Below are 21317 nucleotides of genomic sequence, written 5' to 3'. Positions count from 1 at the left end.
CAAATATTGAGCATTTTTTAAACAAGGATGTTGAAATCCCTATAATATCAACTTATCAGTGAGTAGCATGCATCACAAAATTTAAAAAAAAAATCGTATTATAGAGCAAGCTCTTGAGTAGCAAATAAGTTGAGAAACAAACACCATAAGCAGGTGATAGTGGAACATTACTACATAAATAGGGATATTTAACGACGGAAATGCCGAAGTCATATCATTTTGTTATTATATTATTTAGTTGTTAGTTGCCTTTATCATATAGTCTATTTATAGTCCCTATATAATCTATACAAACGCAAACAGTTCATAACACTAGCCAGTAAAACATCCAAATATGAATCAAATGTAACATTATTCAAACCTATTTCAGCATCGTCTTACACATAGTAAACGGCACGTTACTTTTTTTTTTATTTTCAAGTTCGCAAATGAAAATGGTGATAAAATGTCCTATTTATTCAAATCCCGACTATAGAATAAAACAATTATGGACTCTTTTGGTATATGGTTTGTTATTCACGAAAATAACAATGGTTAATTGATAAATTATCGTTGATATATCTGAACAATGGTTAATTGATAAATTATCGTTGATATATCTGAATGTCGAATTTCAGTTTTCAGAATTTTAAAAATAAAATCCGCTACATAGGAATATAAAAGCATTTCAGCTAATAAAGGGACACAATTATTAAAAGTATCCATCATATTTCCAACAATTTGTTTGTAAACTTGGTCTTTGGAGTCTATAAATATGTTATCAAAGTGAAAAAACTCTAGCATCCATTTATTATTTTTAAATATCAGCTATCAGGTACTTGTGTGTACATCGTAGATGTTTTTAACGAAGTAATTTTGCTAATGGCTTATCACAGGCTAGATAGCCATGTTAGCAAATATAGTCTGTCAATGAGTAATATTTTGGGCGATACATTTCCACTCATTGCTAAGCTATATTTTTATATCAATCTTGAACACGACAGATTATTGTACTTTATCCTGTTACCCTGATTCGTTTTCTTATACTTATTTTCTGAAATTGATAATTTTTTGTTTTCTTCAATTTTTATATGATATTTATAAAAATTTATTAGATTTATATCAGTAAGTCATTTGATGACTCACAGTTAATATTGCTGGACATCTGGGGCTATTGCGCAAAACTGCAATTACTGGAATGAACATTTATTGTACATGAATAAAGGGAAATGTCACACTACTTTATATGGATTTTTGAATCAGATAAAATTATTATAAAATAAGGTTTACGACATAATTTCGAGTATTACTTTGGTCTTTTTATGCACATCTGGAAGTATAAAAATTTACGTTGTAGAAATATTTTTGTACCTTTTTTTGTGAAGTAAGAACGCAATGGCTAAAAGATTGAGTTTGACAGTTTTGCTTTCCATATCTCTGTTTCTTCTTTGGTCCGGTAAGTAATCTTAAGTAACAATATTTAAGTTATACCCGTATTTTCAAAGAACAGAGCAAATATTTAAAAAAAAATACTTGGAATTAATATGGTTTAATGTTTACAAGGTAGCTTTTTCTTTCTCTTAAATCGATTATTTACTCTCATTAACACGATTTTTATACGATATACTAGATGTATCGTATTTGACTTCGTAAGATTTCATCTATTTGTAAAGAGTGAGTACTGATTTTTCATCTCACGACCCAAATATTCACGTATATTCTTTTTTTTTAATTTTTTTTTGATAATAAAAAAAAATTATTAAAATGCTTAAAGAAGGAAGACATCAAGTTAGGAAACATAAGCTATTTAATTCCTTTAAAAACAGTAAAAATGTTATCAATTAAATAGGCTGATAAGGTGTAAATAAATGGGAAAGGAATTTGAATTATACAGGAGAAGAAATAAAACTGTATTAATTTTTTAAAAATTATAGTTTTCGTAAAGGATGCACTCGATTCCAGTCGTTGAGGGAGTGTATTCCTTGTCATGTTTTCTAAAACTATAAAATAGTAGTTAAAATCATTCCATTTCATTTATACATTTTCAAGTTGAACCACTCCTCTTTCAGACATTAAAAGCATCCACATCCTCTTTCAGATATTAAAAGCATTTGTCTGGTTTTTATTTGAATTTTCTCATACTAAATATTTGGCATATCACTTTTTATTCAACAAAAGCAAACACCAGAGAATTCTCCTAGAAAAAGACATTCAAAGTTACACGAACACCCATCCACATAGGAACAGAAAAGCTCTGTTTAGTCATATTGATATGGAACGATTCTTAGGTTGTAGATTCAGGTTTGTTCAAATTTATTATGATTCTACATGCTCGGGGAAAGAGGAAGGGGCGACATAACTACAAGTTTTATGATAAATGAGAAGCTTGGCTTCATCTTTTCAATCGTCAACTACCCTTACGTACGTAGCAATGTATTCTTATCCCTTGCATATGGGATTCATATGGGATTCATATCTGATTCGTGCTAGAGCATAGGAATAATTTCTAAAGTGGAGTAAGTTATTGAAAATTAAGTTGATGAAACAAGAAGAGCAAAAGTTTTGTTTAAACCCTCCATTCACATGTTCTATGGTCGATAGAATAAACTTGTCGGAAATCATATGGTTAAGTCAAATGCTGATGAATATTTTGTATACAGATTATTAGACTATATTATCTATAGACTAAGTTCTCTAAGAATTTTCCTGTTTTTTTCCTCCGAATGAAGTCATGCAGCGCACAGCGGGTGTGACCGGTTGGCAGGGGGATGCTCACTCCTCCATAGCACCTGATCCCACCTCTAATGTGAAAAAACTTCGTGTTTGCTCTGCTCCTGATTTGTATTGTTTAAATGGACTTTTTACCTTGAATTGTATTCGTTACGTACTTATTACATTTTATTAAAAAAATTACTTTACTAGTTTATTTTACTTACTTTCTTTACGTTTTATTTTACTTAGGACCTCGGGCAGTTGAAGGAGCGTGCAAGTCCAATCCTGCTGGGAACTTATATTGTAATGAGGTCTACTACAGAGACTTTGGGGCGGATCTAGTTTTCATGTGTGAGGACTATCAAGCTAGAAAGGAATGTTGTCTGTATTGTATCGGATACAAAAAGTAGACATTTACCTTTAAGCCCGGATCCAACACTTCAGAATTTGATGAATATAGAACTTTTATGAAATTGCTTTTGCTACACTAGACCATATCTGTCTGTTATTGTCCATGCATTTTTGTTTATTTCTCTCATAGAAGGGCACCAATCAAATTGAATTTTAAAAAAAATTTAATTTAAAAGAAACATGTAAATATGGATGAATAAATTGACACATCAAGTCCGCTGTTACAAGTTGTTGATCACCAAAAGGCTTTATATGATTAGTTTAGAAACTAGATACGATCTCGTTGCGAGCAACGAGAGGTCTTCCGTCCGTTTTAAAAATCGAGCTGAAAAGAGATTCAAAATTTTGGTCACAAGGAGGATTGAAACCATGTCGCCAACGTGAATGCGCTTTTTTTTTTACTTTTATATCCCCAACGCGCTAACAATTAAGCTATTGGGAGTACTGCTCTAAATATACTTGTGTATACCACGGTACTTTTGCAACAGTCTGTCTAAGAATTATAAAAAGCATTCATAATTTCGCGCCAAACGCCACGAGTAAATATTCGCGCCTTTTCTTTGGACTGATCTATTAGATAGGTATGATAGCATCAATTAAATTTTAAAAATGAAACATTCTTAGCGCCTTTATTTTATTTCGACGTTAAAAAAGTATATGTAACACATTATACACATTACATATCGTATCTAGCCCAGTTACACTAAAGCAGTGAAACGGAAATTAAGTTTTAAGATTGACACTCAATTGCAACGTACTACTGTAACGTGTCGGATCTGAGCGGTCAGTAGGTCCGTGCTCGGATTACCGAGTTTTACTAGGGATATGATTGAATGCAATATATACAGATAATAATATGACACCTGCCTGGTGTCTTTAAATCAAATGACCTAAGTGCTTTGTATGATTATATATCTTCAGTTAATACCGGCACCTGCCTTGTGCCATCTGATAATTGCCTCACTATACTCGTATAACTGACTGTATAAGTCAACATCTATCTGCCTGGTGCCTCTTGATTTAGCCTTTAACACCTGCCTGGTGTATTACTGCTTACCAAGCTGCCTATATAACACTAGCCAAGTGGCTACAATATACTTACACAGTATGATTTAACTTTGTAAGAGCTTCTCTGTCCTAATGACAAACCTACAGCTAATGTCACACAACTTTATTTTAACTAGTCACTAACTACAGCAACTTTGCACAATCCATGATTTGATCGTTATACCAATTGGATTCTGTACCAAAGTGAAGACACAAGCCAGTTGGCTGTACTGCCCCCTTGTACCTCAACTTAATCAATGATCATAAGTTATCAGATATCATATTGATAAAATACAACAGACTGCCTTTCTTTTGGCAACAATATTATTATTTTCTAACAGAACATCATTTATCAATAATACTTGTATAATTCTTTTGTCAAATGACCAATTAATTACAATATTTTTATTGATTAGCTATTATAATATAAACAAGTAACGGGACGTAACTCCTCCAACCATTTCACTACTACGCGAGAGTCGAAGTAGTTTTTTACATTTCATGTATCCTTATGTCAGAATCGTTTAATCAAACGCTCAGCTGCCTCCATAAACCCCTACTCGCGAAATGGGGGAGTTGACAGAGGCAGCCGCCATCTTGGGCCCGCTTCAGATTTTCAAATATTAATATCTAGAGTTCAGATTAACCAATAATCAAACAACTTATATAGTAAGCATCAATAGAAAGGTCTCTTTTAATATTCAAAAAATAAATAAAAAATATTGGAAAACAAAAAAGTTAGAAAATACGCTTTTTTTTAATTCGCTTGTCCTAACGACAGGAAGTACTGACGACGAACGAAAGGTCGCGTCCTGGATAGCATATATCACGAACTATAATCCCTGAAAGTTTCACATTTATATCTTCTACCGTTCTTGAGATTAACCGTAGACAAAATGTCATTTTAAAATCAGGAAATGTCCCGTAACTTGGCACCAGATAAGAATTTTCAAAAAATCTCACGGAAAAAATAACTTCAGATAACAATACATAATATCTGTATATTTCATGAAAATCCACCCAGTAGTCTTCGAGAAATTGCGTGCACAAAATTTGGTGTACGGAAAAATAATAATAATAATAATAATAATAATAATAATAATAACTAGAACCGAGCTCGTTGCAAAGCAACGAGTAGGTCTTCCGTCCTGTTTGACCGGAAGTGCATCTGTAACTTTCTTTTAAAAAAAAAAGAGTAATCAAGTTCAAAAATGGTTTAATCCTCCAAATCTATATTAATTAATGCAATATTAAGCCATTTTTGGCTACTTCCGGTTTGACCGGAAGTGACGTCAACGGACGGAAAATTAAGATTTAAGCTTCCAGTGACATATGTTACCCAAAAACCTGTCAAGAACGGCAAAAATAAGCAATTTTTAACTACTTCCGGTTTGACCGGAAGTGAACAAATTTTGACGGACCCATTAGATAAAGCTTGACATTTTGAACAACTTTGCTTCTTTGACGTATTACAAATTCTTAATACTTTTTGAGATATAAAGGAAAAACTTTTGGCCCCTTTCAGCCCTTTATTATAGGGGCCAGCCCCTTATTGTTGATATCTTTCGAAAGATTGTGACATTCTCAACAAGTTTTGTTCTATATGTCTTTACAAAATGTTAACATGTAAAAAGATATTGCAGAAAAGGTGTCAAAAATTTCTAATTCCCTGATAGAACTTTTTTCGAGCCATATCGAGCGCCGACGTGCGGCACTTCTGGAGAAAAAGAGTGGTGTGTGACAAAAGAGCACACGTTGCTCTATCATCGCTGAAAATCTCATGTTTCTGTCTTAAGGCATTTTCGAGAAAAATGATGGACAATGAGACCCCCTGAAAATCACTAAATCGCTGAAATCTCAAAACCGGAAGTGACGTCATCAAAACAAAAAATTATATATCAGGTTTGTTTGATGTTCTATCAGTCCTGAAAGTTTCATGAAAATCGAACGAGCCGTTTCCGAGAAATCGTGTACACAAAATCGGTAAGAAAAAAAAACAATAATAATAATAATAATAATAATAAAAATAGTGGAAAAGAAACCTAAGAATAACAAGAAGGTCTTCCGCTGAAGACGGAAGACCTTAATAATAAGAAACAATAGAATCACTATAAGGTCTTCCGTGAAGACGGAAGACCTTAATAAAAAAAGATTTGTAATTTTTCCGAACGGATGTCACATCAGTTACCCTGTAAAATATGAAGTTATTTTACGTGTTGACTTAGGGCCACTGGCGTTGTGGTGATTGTTTCTTGCAAAGTGACAAAACTTAATGACACGTCTTCAAACTGTGCAAAGGAGCGGTTTATAAGAAGCTTTTGTATTCTTTATGAAAAAACTTAAACTGATCCGAAATAAAGTTAAACAGTTGAAAAAAATAACAAAAATTCAAAAATGCCCTCAAATTGAAGAATATTATATTGTAAACCAAAGAAAAGGGTATGTTATGACATAATAAAATTTATACACGCAAGAGGAAGAGTTAAATTGTAAAAACAAAATGAAAAATAAACGGAACTTTAAATCCCCTTCCTTGTAAATACCATTTTTATTCCTGATTGTGGACATAATCATAACTAAAAACAAATATGAATCCCCTCTTTCTATACAGGTTAAATACCGGTAATAGATTTTTTTAATAAACTTGTTCTTAAAAAGTCGATTCTTATAGATTTCCTCCAATAATTTCGATATAAATTTAATCCCTCATTTTGTTACTACCCTGGCACCTTGGACCAGTATGATTTTCACTTTCCAAGATTATATTTTAGTTTGATTTGAACTTCTGAGATATTGCCCTATCCCCAGGAACAGAATTTACACATGTAATATAGAATGATGCTCATACATGTATAATAAAATGACCATATATTTTAAAATGATCTACAATATTATCAGTTATAAAGGAACCATATGGGCTTTGTTCTTTCAAATTGGAACCTATGTACACAGAGATTCTTAATTATTTGGCCCTGTTGTTTTTGAAAAAAAAATATTTTAAAAATCCTGCATGTTCCCAGTGATTTTATCCATTGTAACCCCATCTATATTCCTCAATGTGTTTAAAAATGCTAATACTTGCTCTAAATCACCTTATTTCGATAATTAATGTTATTGTATAGAGCATTTAAGTACTTTCAAAGGAAACGGGAAGTTTTTATGCCCATTACATTTGAAATGATATTAATGTATTTCCCTGACGTGTAGTTTTTCCATATATGAGAGTAAACTGATTCCTAACAGCCATAATCGACACGAAACTTGTTTGTGATGGAATCCCTTCAAATCAGTTTAATAATATTACTTTTTATGGTGACAGTAGTCGGGGCAAAGAAACGTTTTCATCCCAGTTGTATAGATGATTTCCCAACATTTTATAACAATATCAGTGACTGTAACTTGAGCGTATCTACTGCGTCTGCAGCAGTGTTTTCCAAAAACATTCGACATTACGGTTACAATTTTGTGAGAATCAATCTCCGCTTTAGCAATACGACTGTCCGCTGGACTCGGTGTGTGGTCGAAGCCTATAAATGGATATGGACATACAACGGCACGGATGGCGCTACAGCATATCTCTCTTGGCCAGTGGAATATAATGTACTGTCGTTTGGTCTCCTCGATTCTCACACGCTTCGGGATTTACCAATAGACATCGTCCATCATGGAAAATGTGACAATATGATAATTGGACATCCGGAGACGACGTTTGGCATAGCAAAAGCTTTGGCAAATATGACGAAAAAGCTTGTATCCGATTCAAAGGATATGAAATATGATAGCAGTGTATGGTGCTATAAAGAAAGAATTTTTGTAAATGATGAAAAATGGACGATGTGTCATTATGCATTTTGTCCATTTGAATCCTTAACTTACATGTGTTGTAGCTGGGAAAACTACGAGAATAATGAAGTAAAATGCGAGAAAAAACAAAGACAACTGAAATGGTTTCTTCCCTTTTTGTTGGGATCGCTTGTCTATCTCTTTTCTCCCATTGCTGTTTTTGGTATAGTTGGGTTCTTATATAAGAAATGTATTCCAGAAAAACAAAACCGTTTGAAAATTGGGAGAGAAGTTTCGGTAGATTATGGAACATTTCGAGGCTTAGCATATACTTATGTTCATGGACAAGAGATATCAGATTTCGATATAGACAGGGATGAAAACGTAATTTTTTACAACCCAATACAATTCAGTTCTATTTTTGAGTGTTTTCAAATCAATGCCTGCTGTTCGTCGAGGAGATACCTCCGATGTTTCTTCCCTGTTGCCTGTCTTTCTGTTCTCACCATAAAGCTGATTGTTTACAAATACACAGAGAAGGACTTCGTCGTAGAGAGTGTGAGACAAGGTGTTCCCATGGGATTTCTTTCCATGCTAATATCAAACATTACGGTTCAAAGATCTAACTATTTGTACCATTTCTACGGACCCATCCCAGCAATCGTACTATTTGTGTGTTTTTCGCTGTTGTTCCTATGTGTTCCAAAAGATCTGAGCACATTTCTTACAAAGGGATTAATAGAGAATAACGAAGGAATATCTATTTCCCCTTTAACAAGTGACATTAGTATCAAAACCAAGTACGGTTCTCTTCAATCTGTCCGTAATATCAATGGATACAAACAATTCAAAATGATACTGGTTTCCCATTTTCTAATGTTGTTAAACATAAAGTTCTGGAAATACTGTTTAATCATCCAGATGGCCAGATGGCGTTCATTTTTTCCAAGAAAATCAGGATCTTTGCAATTCCTTAAGATTCTATCATTTACATTTTACTGTACCGTGTGCACTTTTGAATTGGCTCTGTGTATTTTATATTTCGGAATACCAATAGTTTTCTTATTCGTTACCTGTGTAAGGACCTATTGCGGTGCGGTTGCATACTCCTATTGTTATCGATCCACTTTCATCCGGGTCCTCAAGCACGTGATGACTTTTGTGGTATTCCTTATACTGCTGCTTCTACTGTACTTCTTCAGTATTATATTCATCGACAGTTTCGTCTTTATTTCACAGATCCTGACGTACACTTACACCGGCCTGTTCGCCAATCCTGATTTCTCCTATGGGTACGTCATTCTCGCAGTCACTGTCATTATGTACATGTTTGACAGCATCAACTTTATTCACTCTGTCTATGACGACTTGTTTGTCCAAGTTCGAGACGTTTGCGAGAAGCTCAAGACAGAAAATAAGTATCCGGGAATTCCCCTAATTTATACGGTGGACGAATTTCATGGTATCCCGAGAAAGCTATTTTCTTATGTCATTCAAACAACCAGACCAATTCGGAGAGAAATATTTGTTTCTGTTTTGAAAATTGCCTTTATTGCTTCTGTCCTGTCGGTTTCGGTAATGGTGCTTTCAGATTTCCAAGACTTCAGACGTATGTCGGATCTAATGCAGGCTGCCATAACGCTATTTGTTTGTCTGGTTCCCAAAATAATCAACAGTGTTTGTCAAGTAAACGAAACAAAGTGGAAAATACACAAATCCCTAAAACTGAAAAACGCTGTTCACTATTTCTGCAGGAGAGAAATGAGAAAGAAAACTACAAACGATTTAACGACTGTTGTAAATTGCATTTGATGAAAGTTTATACGAATATTTTGGAAAGAGACAATTGGAACAGAACATCTCACCCGAGAAAATCATGTTAAGTGAGCATGAACCGCTAAATGTGTGACCTTTTGCTTTCTTTATTTCTTTTTTGGTCGTATCTTTATAAATGGTTTGTATTTTTGTATCTAATTTTTAATATCTAGTGATTTGTTAAATGAAAGTACAAAAAACCCATTTACGATCGTATGCTTGTATATATGTATTTACTTTAGCCTATTAATTATAAAGGAGTCTATTGGAATCTATTGGAATTCCCATGACTACCGACTGCGCTCCGTTATTAACTGACCAAATTTTGTATTCAAACAGACTTTGTGCAAAATCTTATGCGTGAAAAGAAGAAAACACTTGCTGTGGCCTTCAACTCAACGTTTAGATATATCGACGACATATTGTTCATTAACAATGGTAAATTCCATTTCTATGTCGATACGATATATCCTGGTGAGTTTGAGATAAAAGATACCACAGAGTCTGACACATCTCTTTCATACTTGGATAATTTACTTGAAATAGACGTTAATGGTAATCTAACAACCAAGCTCTATGATAAACGTGATGCCTTTAACTTTTCTATCATCAACTTCTCTTACTTATGCAGCAATATACCTCCATCACCTGCAAACGGAGTTTATATATCTCAGTTGATTCGATACACAAGAGAATGCTCTACGTATGAACAATTTCTAAAACGAAGATATTATGACAAACAAGTTGATGAATCAAGAATGTCAGCAGTCTCGTTTAAAGTCATCAGTCTGCAGTCTCGTTTAAAGTCATCATTTGATACAATGACCTCGTCAGCAAATACAATTTATCATTGAATCAAATGCTGACTGACGTTTTTTCATACTAATTGTTAGTCCATTATTTATACACTTAAGGTCAGACAACATGTTCCTCAAATATATGTTTTGTATCTCTTGGTATTATATAAAAAATATTCGTATTTGTCATTCTCTTCTGATTTCTACATTGTTTTCAAAATGGATTTAAATATAAGTACACAAAAAATTGTGATATAGGTCATTCAGAAAATTCCCATAAGGATTATATATAAGAAATATAACCCTGTGATATCTTGTCCGAATTCCTGGTAAAGTACCCCAATTTTTTGTGATGAAACTTATTTGAGTATCCATACTTCATTGAAAAATTCTAGGGGAAAATTATATATTTTTGGGGAACGTGTCCTCTGACCTTAATTCACGTCGGTTTTTTCCGTTATTTCCCAACAAAGAGCACACGGCAGGCGTGACCGGTCGGCAGGGGATAATCATTCCTCCATGGTACCTCATCCCACCTCTAGTGTTTTGGAGATCCGTGTTTGCTCTGCTCCTATTTTGTATTGTTTTATGGACATTGATAATGAATACAGTTCGTTATCTGCAAATGCTCCATAATTCAAACATATGTAATTATTAAAAAATTGAAAATATTATGCCAATGTTATGGAATTAAAAAATGTCAAATTGAAATTTGCATAAATCAATAGGGTATGCGTAAATATTTTAAACATGCTTTTCAATTATAAATGCTGACAATTAAAACTGTGAATCATATCCAAATTAACATGGAAATGGAATGCAATATTGATACAGTGAAAATATGTGGGGAATTTAAAGAACATAGCTAGATATGTCCTTGTAATTTATCAGATTCTTATGCACAATTAATGAGTTAGAAATAAGTATGAAGTACTTTTTCAAACAAAACATGCACATTTCAGTAGCTTGCTTCTTCTGTCGCAGTCATTGTAGTGATTAGATCTGGCGGAGAATTCCTCAAATATACAAATGGTTAAATCCTTTTGGATGAATAAATTATATGACAAACGAGATGACCACAGTTTTTTCATCGTCAACTTTCCTTATGTACAAAGTAATATTCCACCATCACCTCCTTATGGTGTTTATATTTCCCACTTATCCCTTACTCAAGAGCTTGGTCTAAGTACGATCAATTTTTAAAGCGAGACATGCTACTCACTGATACGTTGATGTCATAGTGATTTCAACAACCTCCTTTAGATTCAGCATTTTGTAAATTCAATTATGGTCATTTTATTGGCCTTGTTAGCAAAAAAAGCCTATCACTGGGTCGTATCAGTTAGGGAATAACTATCTTCTAATTTGGCATTTGCGACCGTTAATGCTGATTTAACGGTCGCAAACTGAGTTTTACCATTGACGCGTAAGCGGAGACGGTAAAACGGATGTTTGCGACCGTTAAATCAGTATTAACGGTCGCAAATACCAAAATAGAAAATAGTTATTTCCATTCTAATGTAATCTATGAATTCTGTTTGTTGTTTACGTCTTATTTTATTGAGTTTTATGACATGAAATAGTCACGGAGCATTATGTTTTTGCGTCGCTCTATTATGATGTCACAATGAAAAGCTTTCACTCTCGTTAATGCTCGTTTTACTGCTTCAAAAATCAGTGCATTAACCAATCAAAATGTGTTTTACAAAATATTTGCATTAGAATAAGGAATATTCATCGTATCTACAACTACCATGAGATTTGCCCTATACGTTTTAAGGTTCTATTCGACAAACCCATGACTTTCACTGACATGCTTTGCGAATGGCAAGTGAGTAAGGCGCAAAGGATGGCGATAAGGAGCCATTATTTATTTACCAGAGAAGAGGAAAATTTCCTTTTTACATTTAACCTAAAAACAAAGCCTGATATGAAAATTGAATTATATAAGCAAAATCCGACTCAATAAAAGGATGTATTTTTTAACAAGATCATTCTAGCATTTATAGAATCAACGAAAATCTGACTCTTCAAAGGTCATAGGAAACACTTCTTAACACTAGAATTTCACTTCTTAAACCTAAAGCTATATATAAAAGAATGTTGAATTACAAGTAGTAATATTTTTGGCATTTGTTCTACTGAAAATAAAGTTTTGACTATTCCACTTGTTACTTATTGTCCTGAATTCTATGGTTTTATGACGTCACAAAGGCACACTGTTGTAAACAGAGTATTGCACATAATGTTGATTTACTCCATTTTATCAAGTTAATTTTATTTATTTTTGTGAAGATAAACGTTTGTCTGTATTTACAAATGAATAATCTGATTTTGTAGGTCAGTCAATTCACAATGAACAAGTCGTAATAAGGAACGGCAACTGAAAACGTGGTTCTTTTTGGAAGATGATCGTGGTGAATATCCTACAAAAATTACGCTTTTACCATTCAAATATGATTTCTTACGCTAAATCAAAACTTAAGAGAAAGAATGAATATCATTTTCCCGGTTGATACATATCAAGAGATTTTTGTCGTCTTTAAAAAGAAAAAAATATATGAAGATAACGAACAGTATCAATGCTCAAAAGCCCATTAATGAAACATATGAGGATAACAAACAGTCTTCAAGATCAAAAGTCCATAAAACAAAACAAAATAGGAGCAGAGCAAACAGGGACCTCCAAAACACAGAGGTGGGGTCAGGTGCCATGGAGAAGTGTGTATCCCCTGTCGCGACCGATCACGCACGCCGTGTGCTCCTTGTCATGATCGGGAAATAACGGAAAAATCCGTCGTCAATATAGTGTATAAATAATGGACGAATGATTAGTATGAAAAAACGTACAAATGATAAAACATACAAACGTATTGAAAATATGCAATGAATTTTAATTATACAAAAGAAATACTAGCCTATTTGATTGATTGATTGACTGTATATTGTTTAACTTCCCATTTGAGAATTTCCCCCTTATATAGAGATGTCACCGTATGCCGGTGAAGGGCGTCAAATTTAGACTTATACTCGGCACTCAGGGCCATTGAGCAGTGAGGGTTCTTCATCGTGCCAACGCCTACCGTGACATTGGACCTATGTTTTTAAGGTCATATCCGAAAGACCCGTGACTTTCACTTCCAGTGCCGAGCGCTTGGCGAAGGAATAATCACTACCTTTGTTTACGTCATAGGTTTGACGCGGCTTCGGGAACGAAAATCGCTCTACCACTAGGCTATCGTGACCGGTACCAGCTTATTTGAAGATTGTATGATTATACAATATATGGCATTTTGTAAACATTGCACAGCTTTGAACAGCGATGGGACCTTTCTGATGTCATAGGATTAGAGAGATAGGCAACGTAAGATAAAGCTCATTTTTATGATCGAGTACTTTTTAATGACCGTAGAATTGCTACCTTGGATATTTTTTTAAAAAAACATTTCGGACCTATTTTATCGACTCAGGTAAATTTATTCCCGTATATTACTTAATATGTTAAAGTATTTGTTTCCTGTGACCTTTAAACAAGATTGTTTATATCCTTTATACAGCATTATTAACTAGTTGACTGTCTCGGATTAAAAATATGATGGTACTTAGGGCATTCCCTTCAGTATCAAACGAGTTGGCACATGCAAGGGATTGTGGAATGTTATCAGATAAATAAGACAATTGCTGATATCATTTTGTTTGTCGTACTGATTAGGTGTTCATTGACCTTTATCATCCATAGTCTTACTCCCAAATATGCATCAGATGTGGCATACTTTACCGTGTCCTTAATTTCGAGTTCAATAGCCTGGCATGTATATCAAGTCGCCATATTAAAGGGAGTTACTATTTGAAGGCAACAGTAAGTGTTTTCTTCCTCTTGGGTAGAAGTTTGTGAATAAATTTTGCTTCGTATGAATTCCATATTTTCTGATCGTATAGTGATCATCATATGCGAGAGTAAACCGATTCTTGACTGCCATGTTATAATCGACACGAAACTTGTTTGTGATGGAATCCCTTAAAATCATATTGTTTTTCACGGTGACAGTGGTCGGGGCAAAAGAAAATTTTCAGCCCAATTGTGCGGATGATATCCCTAAATTTTATAACAATAGCAATGACTGTAACTTGAGAATATCTAATGAGTCTGCAGATTTATTTTCCGAAAACATTCGACATTACGGTTACAATTTTGTGACATTCAATCTTCGCTTTAGCAATACCACTGTCCGCTGGACTCGGTGTGTGATCGAAGCCTATAAATGGGTATGGACATACAACGGCACGGAAGGCGCTACAGCGTATCTCTCCTGGCCAGTGGAATATAATGTACTTTCGTTTGGTCTCCTTGATTCTCGCACACTTCGTGATTTACCAATAGACATCGTACATCATGGAAACTGTGACAATATGATCATTGGATATCCAGAGACAACATTTGGCATAGCAAAAGCGTTGGCGAATATGACGAATAAACTTGTATCCGATTCAAAGGACAGGAAGTATGATGGTAGTGCATGGTGCTATAAAGAAAGAATTGTTGTAAATGATGAAAAATGGACTATGTGTCAGTATGCTTTCTGTCCATTTGAATCGTTAACTTACATGTGTTGTAGCTGGGAAAACTACGAGAAGAATCAAGTAAAATGTGAGAAAAAACAAAGACAACTACAATGGTTTCTACCTTTTTTGTTGGGATCGCTTGTCTATCTCTATTCTCCAATTGCTGTCTTGGGTATAGTTGGGTTCTTATATAAAAAATGTATTCCAGAAAAAGAAAACCGTCTTAAAATTGGGAAAGAAGTTTCGGCAGATTATGGAACGTTCCGTGGTTTAGCATATACTTATGTTGATGAACAAGCGATTTCAGATGTCGCTATAGATGGGGATAAAAACGTAATATTTTACAACCCAATACAATTCAGTTCTATTTTTGAGTGTTTTCAAATCAATGCTTGCTGTTCGTCAAGGAGATACCTCAGATGTTTCTTTCCTATTGCCTGTCTTTCTGTTCTCACAATAAAGCTGATTGTTTACAATTACACAGAAAGGGACTTTGTCGTTGAAAGTGTGAAACAAGGTGTTCCCATGGGATTTCTTTCTATGCTTGTATCAAACATTACGCTCCAGAGATCTAACTATTTGTACCACTTCTACGGACCCATCCCAGCAATCGTACTGTTTGTGTCTTTTTCGCTGTTGTTCTTATGTGTTCCAAAAGACCTGAGCACATTTCTGACAAAGGGATTAATAGAAAATAACGAGGGAATATCTTTTTCGCCTCTAACTAGTGACATTAATATCAAAACAAAGTATGGTTCTCTTCTATCTGTCCGTAATATCAATGGATACAAACAGTTTAAGATGATACTGGTTTCCCATTTTCTGATCTTGCTAAACACAAAGTTTTGGAAATACTGTTTTATCATCCAGATGGTCAGATGGCGTTCATTTATTCAAAGAAAATCAGGATCTTCGCAAGTTTTCAAGATTCTAGCATTTACATTATATTGTGCCGTGTGTGCATTTGAATTAGTTCTGTGCATTTTATATTTCGGAATACCAATAGTTTTCGTATTCGTTACCTGTGTAAGGACCTATTGCGGTGCAGTTGCATCATTCTATTGTTATCGGTCAACTTTAATCCGGGTCCTCAAGCACCTGATGACTTTTGTAGTGTTTATAATACTTCTGCTCCTGCTGTACTTCTTCAGTATTATATTCATCGACAGTTTCGTCTTCATTTCACAGATCCTGACATACACTTACACAGGACTTATTGCCAATCCTAATTTCTCCTATGGATACGTCATTCTTGTCGTCACTGTCATTATGTACACGTTTGACAGCATCAACTTTATTCACTCTGTCTATGACGACTTGTTTGTCCAAGTTCGAGACGTTTGTGAGAAGCTCAAGGCAGATAATAAGTATCCGGGAATTCCCTTAATTCATTCGGTGGACGAATTTCATGGTATCCCGAGAAAACTATTTTCTTATGTCATTCGAACAACCAGACCACTTCGGAAAGAAATATTTGTCTCTGTTTTGAAAATAGCCTTAATTGCTTCAGTCCTGTCGGTTTCAGTAATGGTGCTTTCAGATTTCCAGGACTTTAGACGGATGTCGGATCTAATGCAGGCTGCCGTAACGCTTTTTGTTTGTCTGGTTCCCAAAATAATCAACAGTGTTTATCAAGGAAACAAAACTAAGTGGAAAATAGACAAATCCATAGAGCTAAAAAACGCTGTCCACCACTACTGCAGGAAAGAAATGAGAAAGAAAACTGAAAATGGTTTTATGATGACTGTTGAAAATTGATGAAATTTTATACGTTAAGTTTTTGGGAAAATTATTTGAGCTGAAAATCTCACTCAGATTAGATCTTGTTAAAGGGGCTTGAATATAATGCCTAATTTGTTACTTTTTCTATTTCTATTGTCACACTATTTCTTGACTGATCTCTTCTCCAACCGTATCTTTTAAGGGCATGTATTTTTTTTCCAATTTTTCGGAAGTTTCAAATGCAAAAATCACCCGTGGGGCGCAGTGGTTTAAGTGTCTGCTCTAGTAGTATGAAGTAAGTAGTTGATCCTGACGTCGGGGTTTGAATCCCACTTTGGGACGTGTAGATCGGTCCATCGGCTGAGACCGTATAAACCGAGATTCCATGTCGCAGTAGGTACTGGCACAAAAAAATCCTCCCTGCCCAATGGCCCCAAATGTCGAGTATAGGACACAGTTTGCAGCACTCCACCGGCAAATGGTAGCGTCTTCATAAGTGAAAAATTCTCGAGAGGGACTTTAAACAATATACAATCAATCAATCAAGCAAATGCAAAATATTATTCTAAGTATGGCTAATAATAATAGGAATATAATGCAATATTATTTCTAATATATATTCCAAGATCTCTGATTGGCACAAACTTGATCACATAAATAAGTATATAGCTTAAGACTTGAATTACTTTTTATGAAATATGATATACATATCGACTTGATGTCTCTTAAAATGGAGAAAATTTTCTGTTAAAAAATACTGATATCACAACTGTGGCTAATACAGTCTTGACTTGATGTTTCTGAAAAATATTAGATATTAAAACTTAATATAATGTCAAAATATATAAAATGACAATGTTCATGGAATCAAAAATGTCACACGCATATTATAATGTGGATAAATCAAAGGATTGTGCATAAATATTTGAAATATGTTTTACAATTTCAAATTCAAGTGAAAATTAGAATTGTGAATCAAATTAATAATATACATAAAAATGAACTACACAATTAATGTAGTGAAAATATGTGGAAAGAATAAAAAAAAGAACATTGTAAGATATGTCATGATAATTTATCAGTCGCAAATAAACAAAAAAATGAATAAGAAAATAAGAATGAAGTATTTAAAAGCACATATACAAAATATGCCTAACTCAATAGTTTTTTCTGAAGCAAGCATGGCGTAATGATTAGATTATTTGCTCAAGGCTGGCGGATGTCTTAATTGTAATATATGCCAAACGAGATAAACTTCGCTTTCTCACAGTCAGATTTCCATATTCAAGTCAGCATTTCGTTATTTCCATCATGATAATGACCTTACTCACAAATATAAACTACCACTAAGTCATGTCAGAACGGAATATTTACAATTGTGAAATTTGGCCTAAGTTTTAAGGTTTTATTCAATACACTCGACACTCGTGACTTTTACTTTCTATAGCTGGTGTATGGCAAAGCAACAGTCGTACTTTTTTTTTTATTAACTGAAGTATTTAATTTTTATTTACGGTATAGCAAATAAAAGTATCAAGCTTTACAGTGAAAAATACATCAACGCTTCAAAGTTTACAAAAATAAAAAATCCTTTTGACGAAAAAGTACTTTTTATGTATAATTATTTGCACTGCTTTGATAACCAGTTTGATAATTTTCTCAAACAACTGAATTCCACACCTATGTGTATACCCCCCTCCTCCGCTGTACATCCGTCCATTCGTCCCGTCTGTTAGGCTCAGGGGTACCCATCTCTTATCCGTTACCCCTCTTATACCACCAAATTAAATTAAATGACACGGGATTCTTGTCACAGAGATCCATTTTGTGCTTCTTATTTTACTTTTTGATCGACACATATATTTAGTTTACCATATCAAAACATGGACACTACCATACTTTCACCCCAAACACCCCCCCCCCCCAAGGACTTTGCCATTATAATCGTATAGGAGGGGTATCATTTACTAAGCTCAGCGATCACAGTTCCTCTAGTTTCAGTTATACTCATAAAATAACATCCAATTATCGATAAGTACAATAATGTGCCGGGTTTTTATCATTCATACGAGCTGTAATGAGGAAACGTGACTGCAAAATCTGATATCGTCCTTCCTCAATTAAATACTGCCATTCTACGTATACGTTACATTCATATGGAATGTTGAAAGTTGTATTTCTAATTTTGACAATATCTCACTTTTAAAAAGTCATGGTAATGAATGTTCTAATCAATTAAATAAATCATCTAAACAAAAAAAAATATGCATATGGCACACAAGTTCTAGAGGAAGTAAGCATTCAAGGATCCCATTTTCCATAAAATATAATAATAATAATTTTAAATAAAGTAATAAAACCTTTGAACAACTGGGCAATATCGCATGTTATAACTAAAGAAAACTTTATTTTTAAAGTGAAACAGTTAATTGTACTGATTATAAATTGCAGGATTACTTAAAATTTCCTTGGAAAAAAACACAAAGACCACAGCTTTACAAAATTAAAAGAAACAGTGCATATTCTCTATACATTGAAACAGGCAGATGTTGTAAACGAACAATTCCTAAGGAAAACGTTTATGCTATGCTGTTAAAATATTAATTGCAAAATGAAAAAAACATGTTGTTCTTTACCGTCCTGGTATGGCAATCTTGGATTTCAATAATGTGATATTTTTTATGACAAGATGTGTTCGTGAAACAATTTGCACCCGGCAGCAACAAAGTTCGAAAAAAGATATTTTTAGCATATAGGTCAATGTCAAATCCACAAGGTCATTGACCTTGGTATTATTTGAAAGAACTTTATTAGTGGAGTATGCATACCAAATATAAAATCTCTATCTCTTATGGTTCAAAAGTTATGGTGAAAGTTCAAAAAAGCTATTTTTACCATATACACTCTAGGTCATAGTCAAGGTCACAAGGCCATTGACATTGGTGTCATTTGAAAGACCTTAATGAGGAAGTAGGCATACCACATATGAAGTCTATATCTTTCATGTTTCAAAAGTTATGGCGAAGGTTAAAGTTTGAAGACAAAAAGGCTATTTTAGCATATAGATCACAGTCAAGGTCACAAGGTCATTTACATTGGTATCATTGGAAAGAGCATAATTAGTAGAGTAAGCATACTAAATATGAAATCCCTATCTTTCATAGTTTAAAAGTTACGGCGAAGGTTAAAGTTTGCAGAAAAAAGTTATTTTTAGCATATAGGTCTCAGTCAAGGTCACAAGGTCATTCACATTGGTGTCATTTGGAAGAGCTTCATTAGTGGAGAATGTATACCAAATATGAAGTCTCTATTTTTCATGGTTCAAAAGTTATGACGAAGGTTAAAGTTTGTAGACAAACAGACAGACAGACAGGACAAAAATAATATACACCCCGGATTTATCCATGAGGGCGCATAATAAATCATAATGCGCACTGATCCCATGAAAGAAATTGTTAACCCATGTAATCATAATGCTACAAAACATTTATGTAACTGCTTAGATAATTGCTTTATGCAGCGAACACAAATCAGGGAATATGGAAATGATGAAGAATTGTGTAAAATTATATTGCTTGTAATTATCATTTTTTCTTCTTTCTGTTGTACATGTATGTCATTTGATTTCTTGTTTTGACTGTATATCATAATGGTGATATCAATAAATAAATTGAATTGAAATAGTTATCAATCCGCCAAATTCAGAGGATTATATGTCCTTTTAGTGGGAAGGATATTGATCAAACTGGGGAATAATTTTAAGCTTTATGTATATGCAAAGACCCTTAACATATCTGTAATTATCACGTTGGAAAGAGGAATTTTTATGACCAAGTTTCCTTGTACACATAGATTATGAGGAAAAGGGAAATTATTTAAGTAAATTTTGGAGTTATCTTTCCTTAAGCAATATTTTTCTTCTTTCCGTTTTTACTTAGGATAATGTTTGGAGTACTGAGTAATGCATTTAGAATTAGGAAATACATAGAAAATGGATCGTATGGCTAATTCATATTCATGTTTATTTAAGTCTAAAACTTAAGTAAATGATATTTTTATATTTAATTTGTAATGATTGTCATTCATGACAGAATGATTTTTCATGTAGAATAGAATATGACTGTTAAATGTTATATCGAGTTTTGAAAAATCACATGTATATCAACGTTTATATTATATAAGTACTGAATAAAACCAATATCTCAAAATATACTTAATTATAAAATTGCCTATATAGGCTAACGAGTGTCCTATAGAAATAAGCATATTATCAATCATAAAATCAAAGTTTAAGTGAAAGTAAAATACTTGCATATAGTTATATGCTTTAGTATATATATGATAAGAATGTATTTTTCTCCCATTCGATAATTTATTTGAGACCGAAGCTATATATCATATCATTTTAACTGCCATGAACACGTCCAATATATGCCTTATTATTTTTTCAGAACAGTTATTAGTTCTGGATATCACATGGAAATCAAA

The 21317-nt window shown here is 33.6% G+C and overlaps 2 protein-coding genes and 1 long non-coding RNA gene across 3 annotated transcripts; all 3 read left to right on the top strand.

Annotated features, from left to right (window-relative positions):
- The first annotated feature begins 1251 nt into the window (after window positions 1-1251).
- LOC134230527 (uncharacterized) lies at window positions 1252-3316 on the top strand. The gene is made up of 2 exons (XR_009984372.1): window positions 1252-1435; window positions 2941-3316. It is a non-coding gene; the product is annotated as an uncharacterized LOC134230527 (long non-coding RNA).
- Window positions 3317-7351: 4035 nt separating this feature from the next.
- LOC134230541 (uncharacterized) lies at window positions 7352-9944 on the top strand. Its single transcript, XM_062712372.1, has one exon. The coding sequence runs from the start codon at window positions 7420-7422 to the stop codon at window positions 9742-9744; it is 2325 nt and encodes a 774-aa protein (XP_062568356.1). The 5' UTR covers window positions 7352-7419; the 3' UTR covers window positions 9745-9944.
- A 4345-nt stretch (window positions 9945-14289) lies between these two features.
- Window positions 14290-17822, top strand: LOC134230539 (uncharacterized). Its single transcript, XM_062712370.1, has 2 exons — window positions 14290-14403; window positions 16296-17822. The coding sequence occupies exon 2, from the start codon at window positions 16377-16379 to the stop codon at window positions 16863-16865; it is 489 nt and encodes a 162-aa protein (XP_062568354.1). The 5' UTR covers window positions 14290-14403; window positions 16296-16376; the 3' UTR covers window positions 16866-17822.
- The last annotated feature ends 3495 nt before the right edge of the window (window positions 17823-21317 follow it).

Source organism: Saccostrea cucullata, unplaced genomic scaffold (assembly GCF_032062105.1).
Source record: "Saccostrea cucullata isolate Sc308-1 unplaced genomic scaffold, CSIRO_AGI_Scuc_v1 ctg178, whole genome shotgun sequence".
NCBI lineage: Eukaryota > Metazoa > Mollusca > Bivalvia > Ostreida > Ostreidae > Saccostrea > Saccostrea cuccullata.
This window is presented reverse-complemented; position numbering and strand designations above follow the sequence as displayed.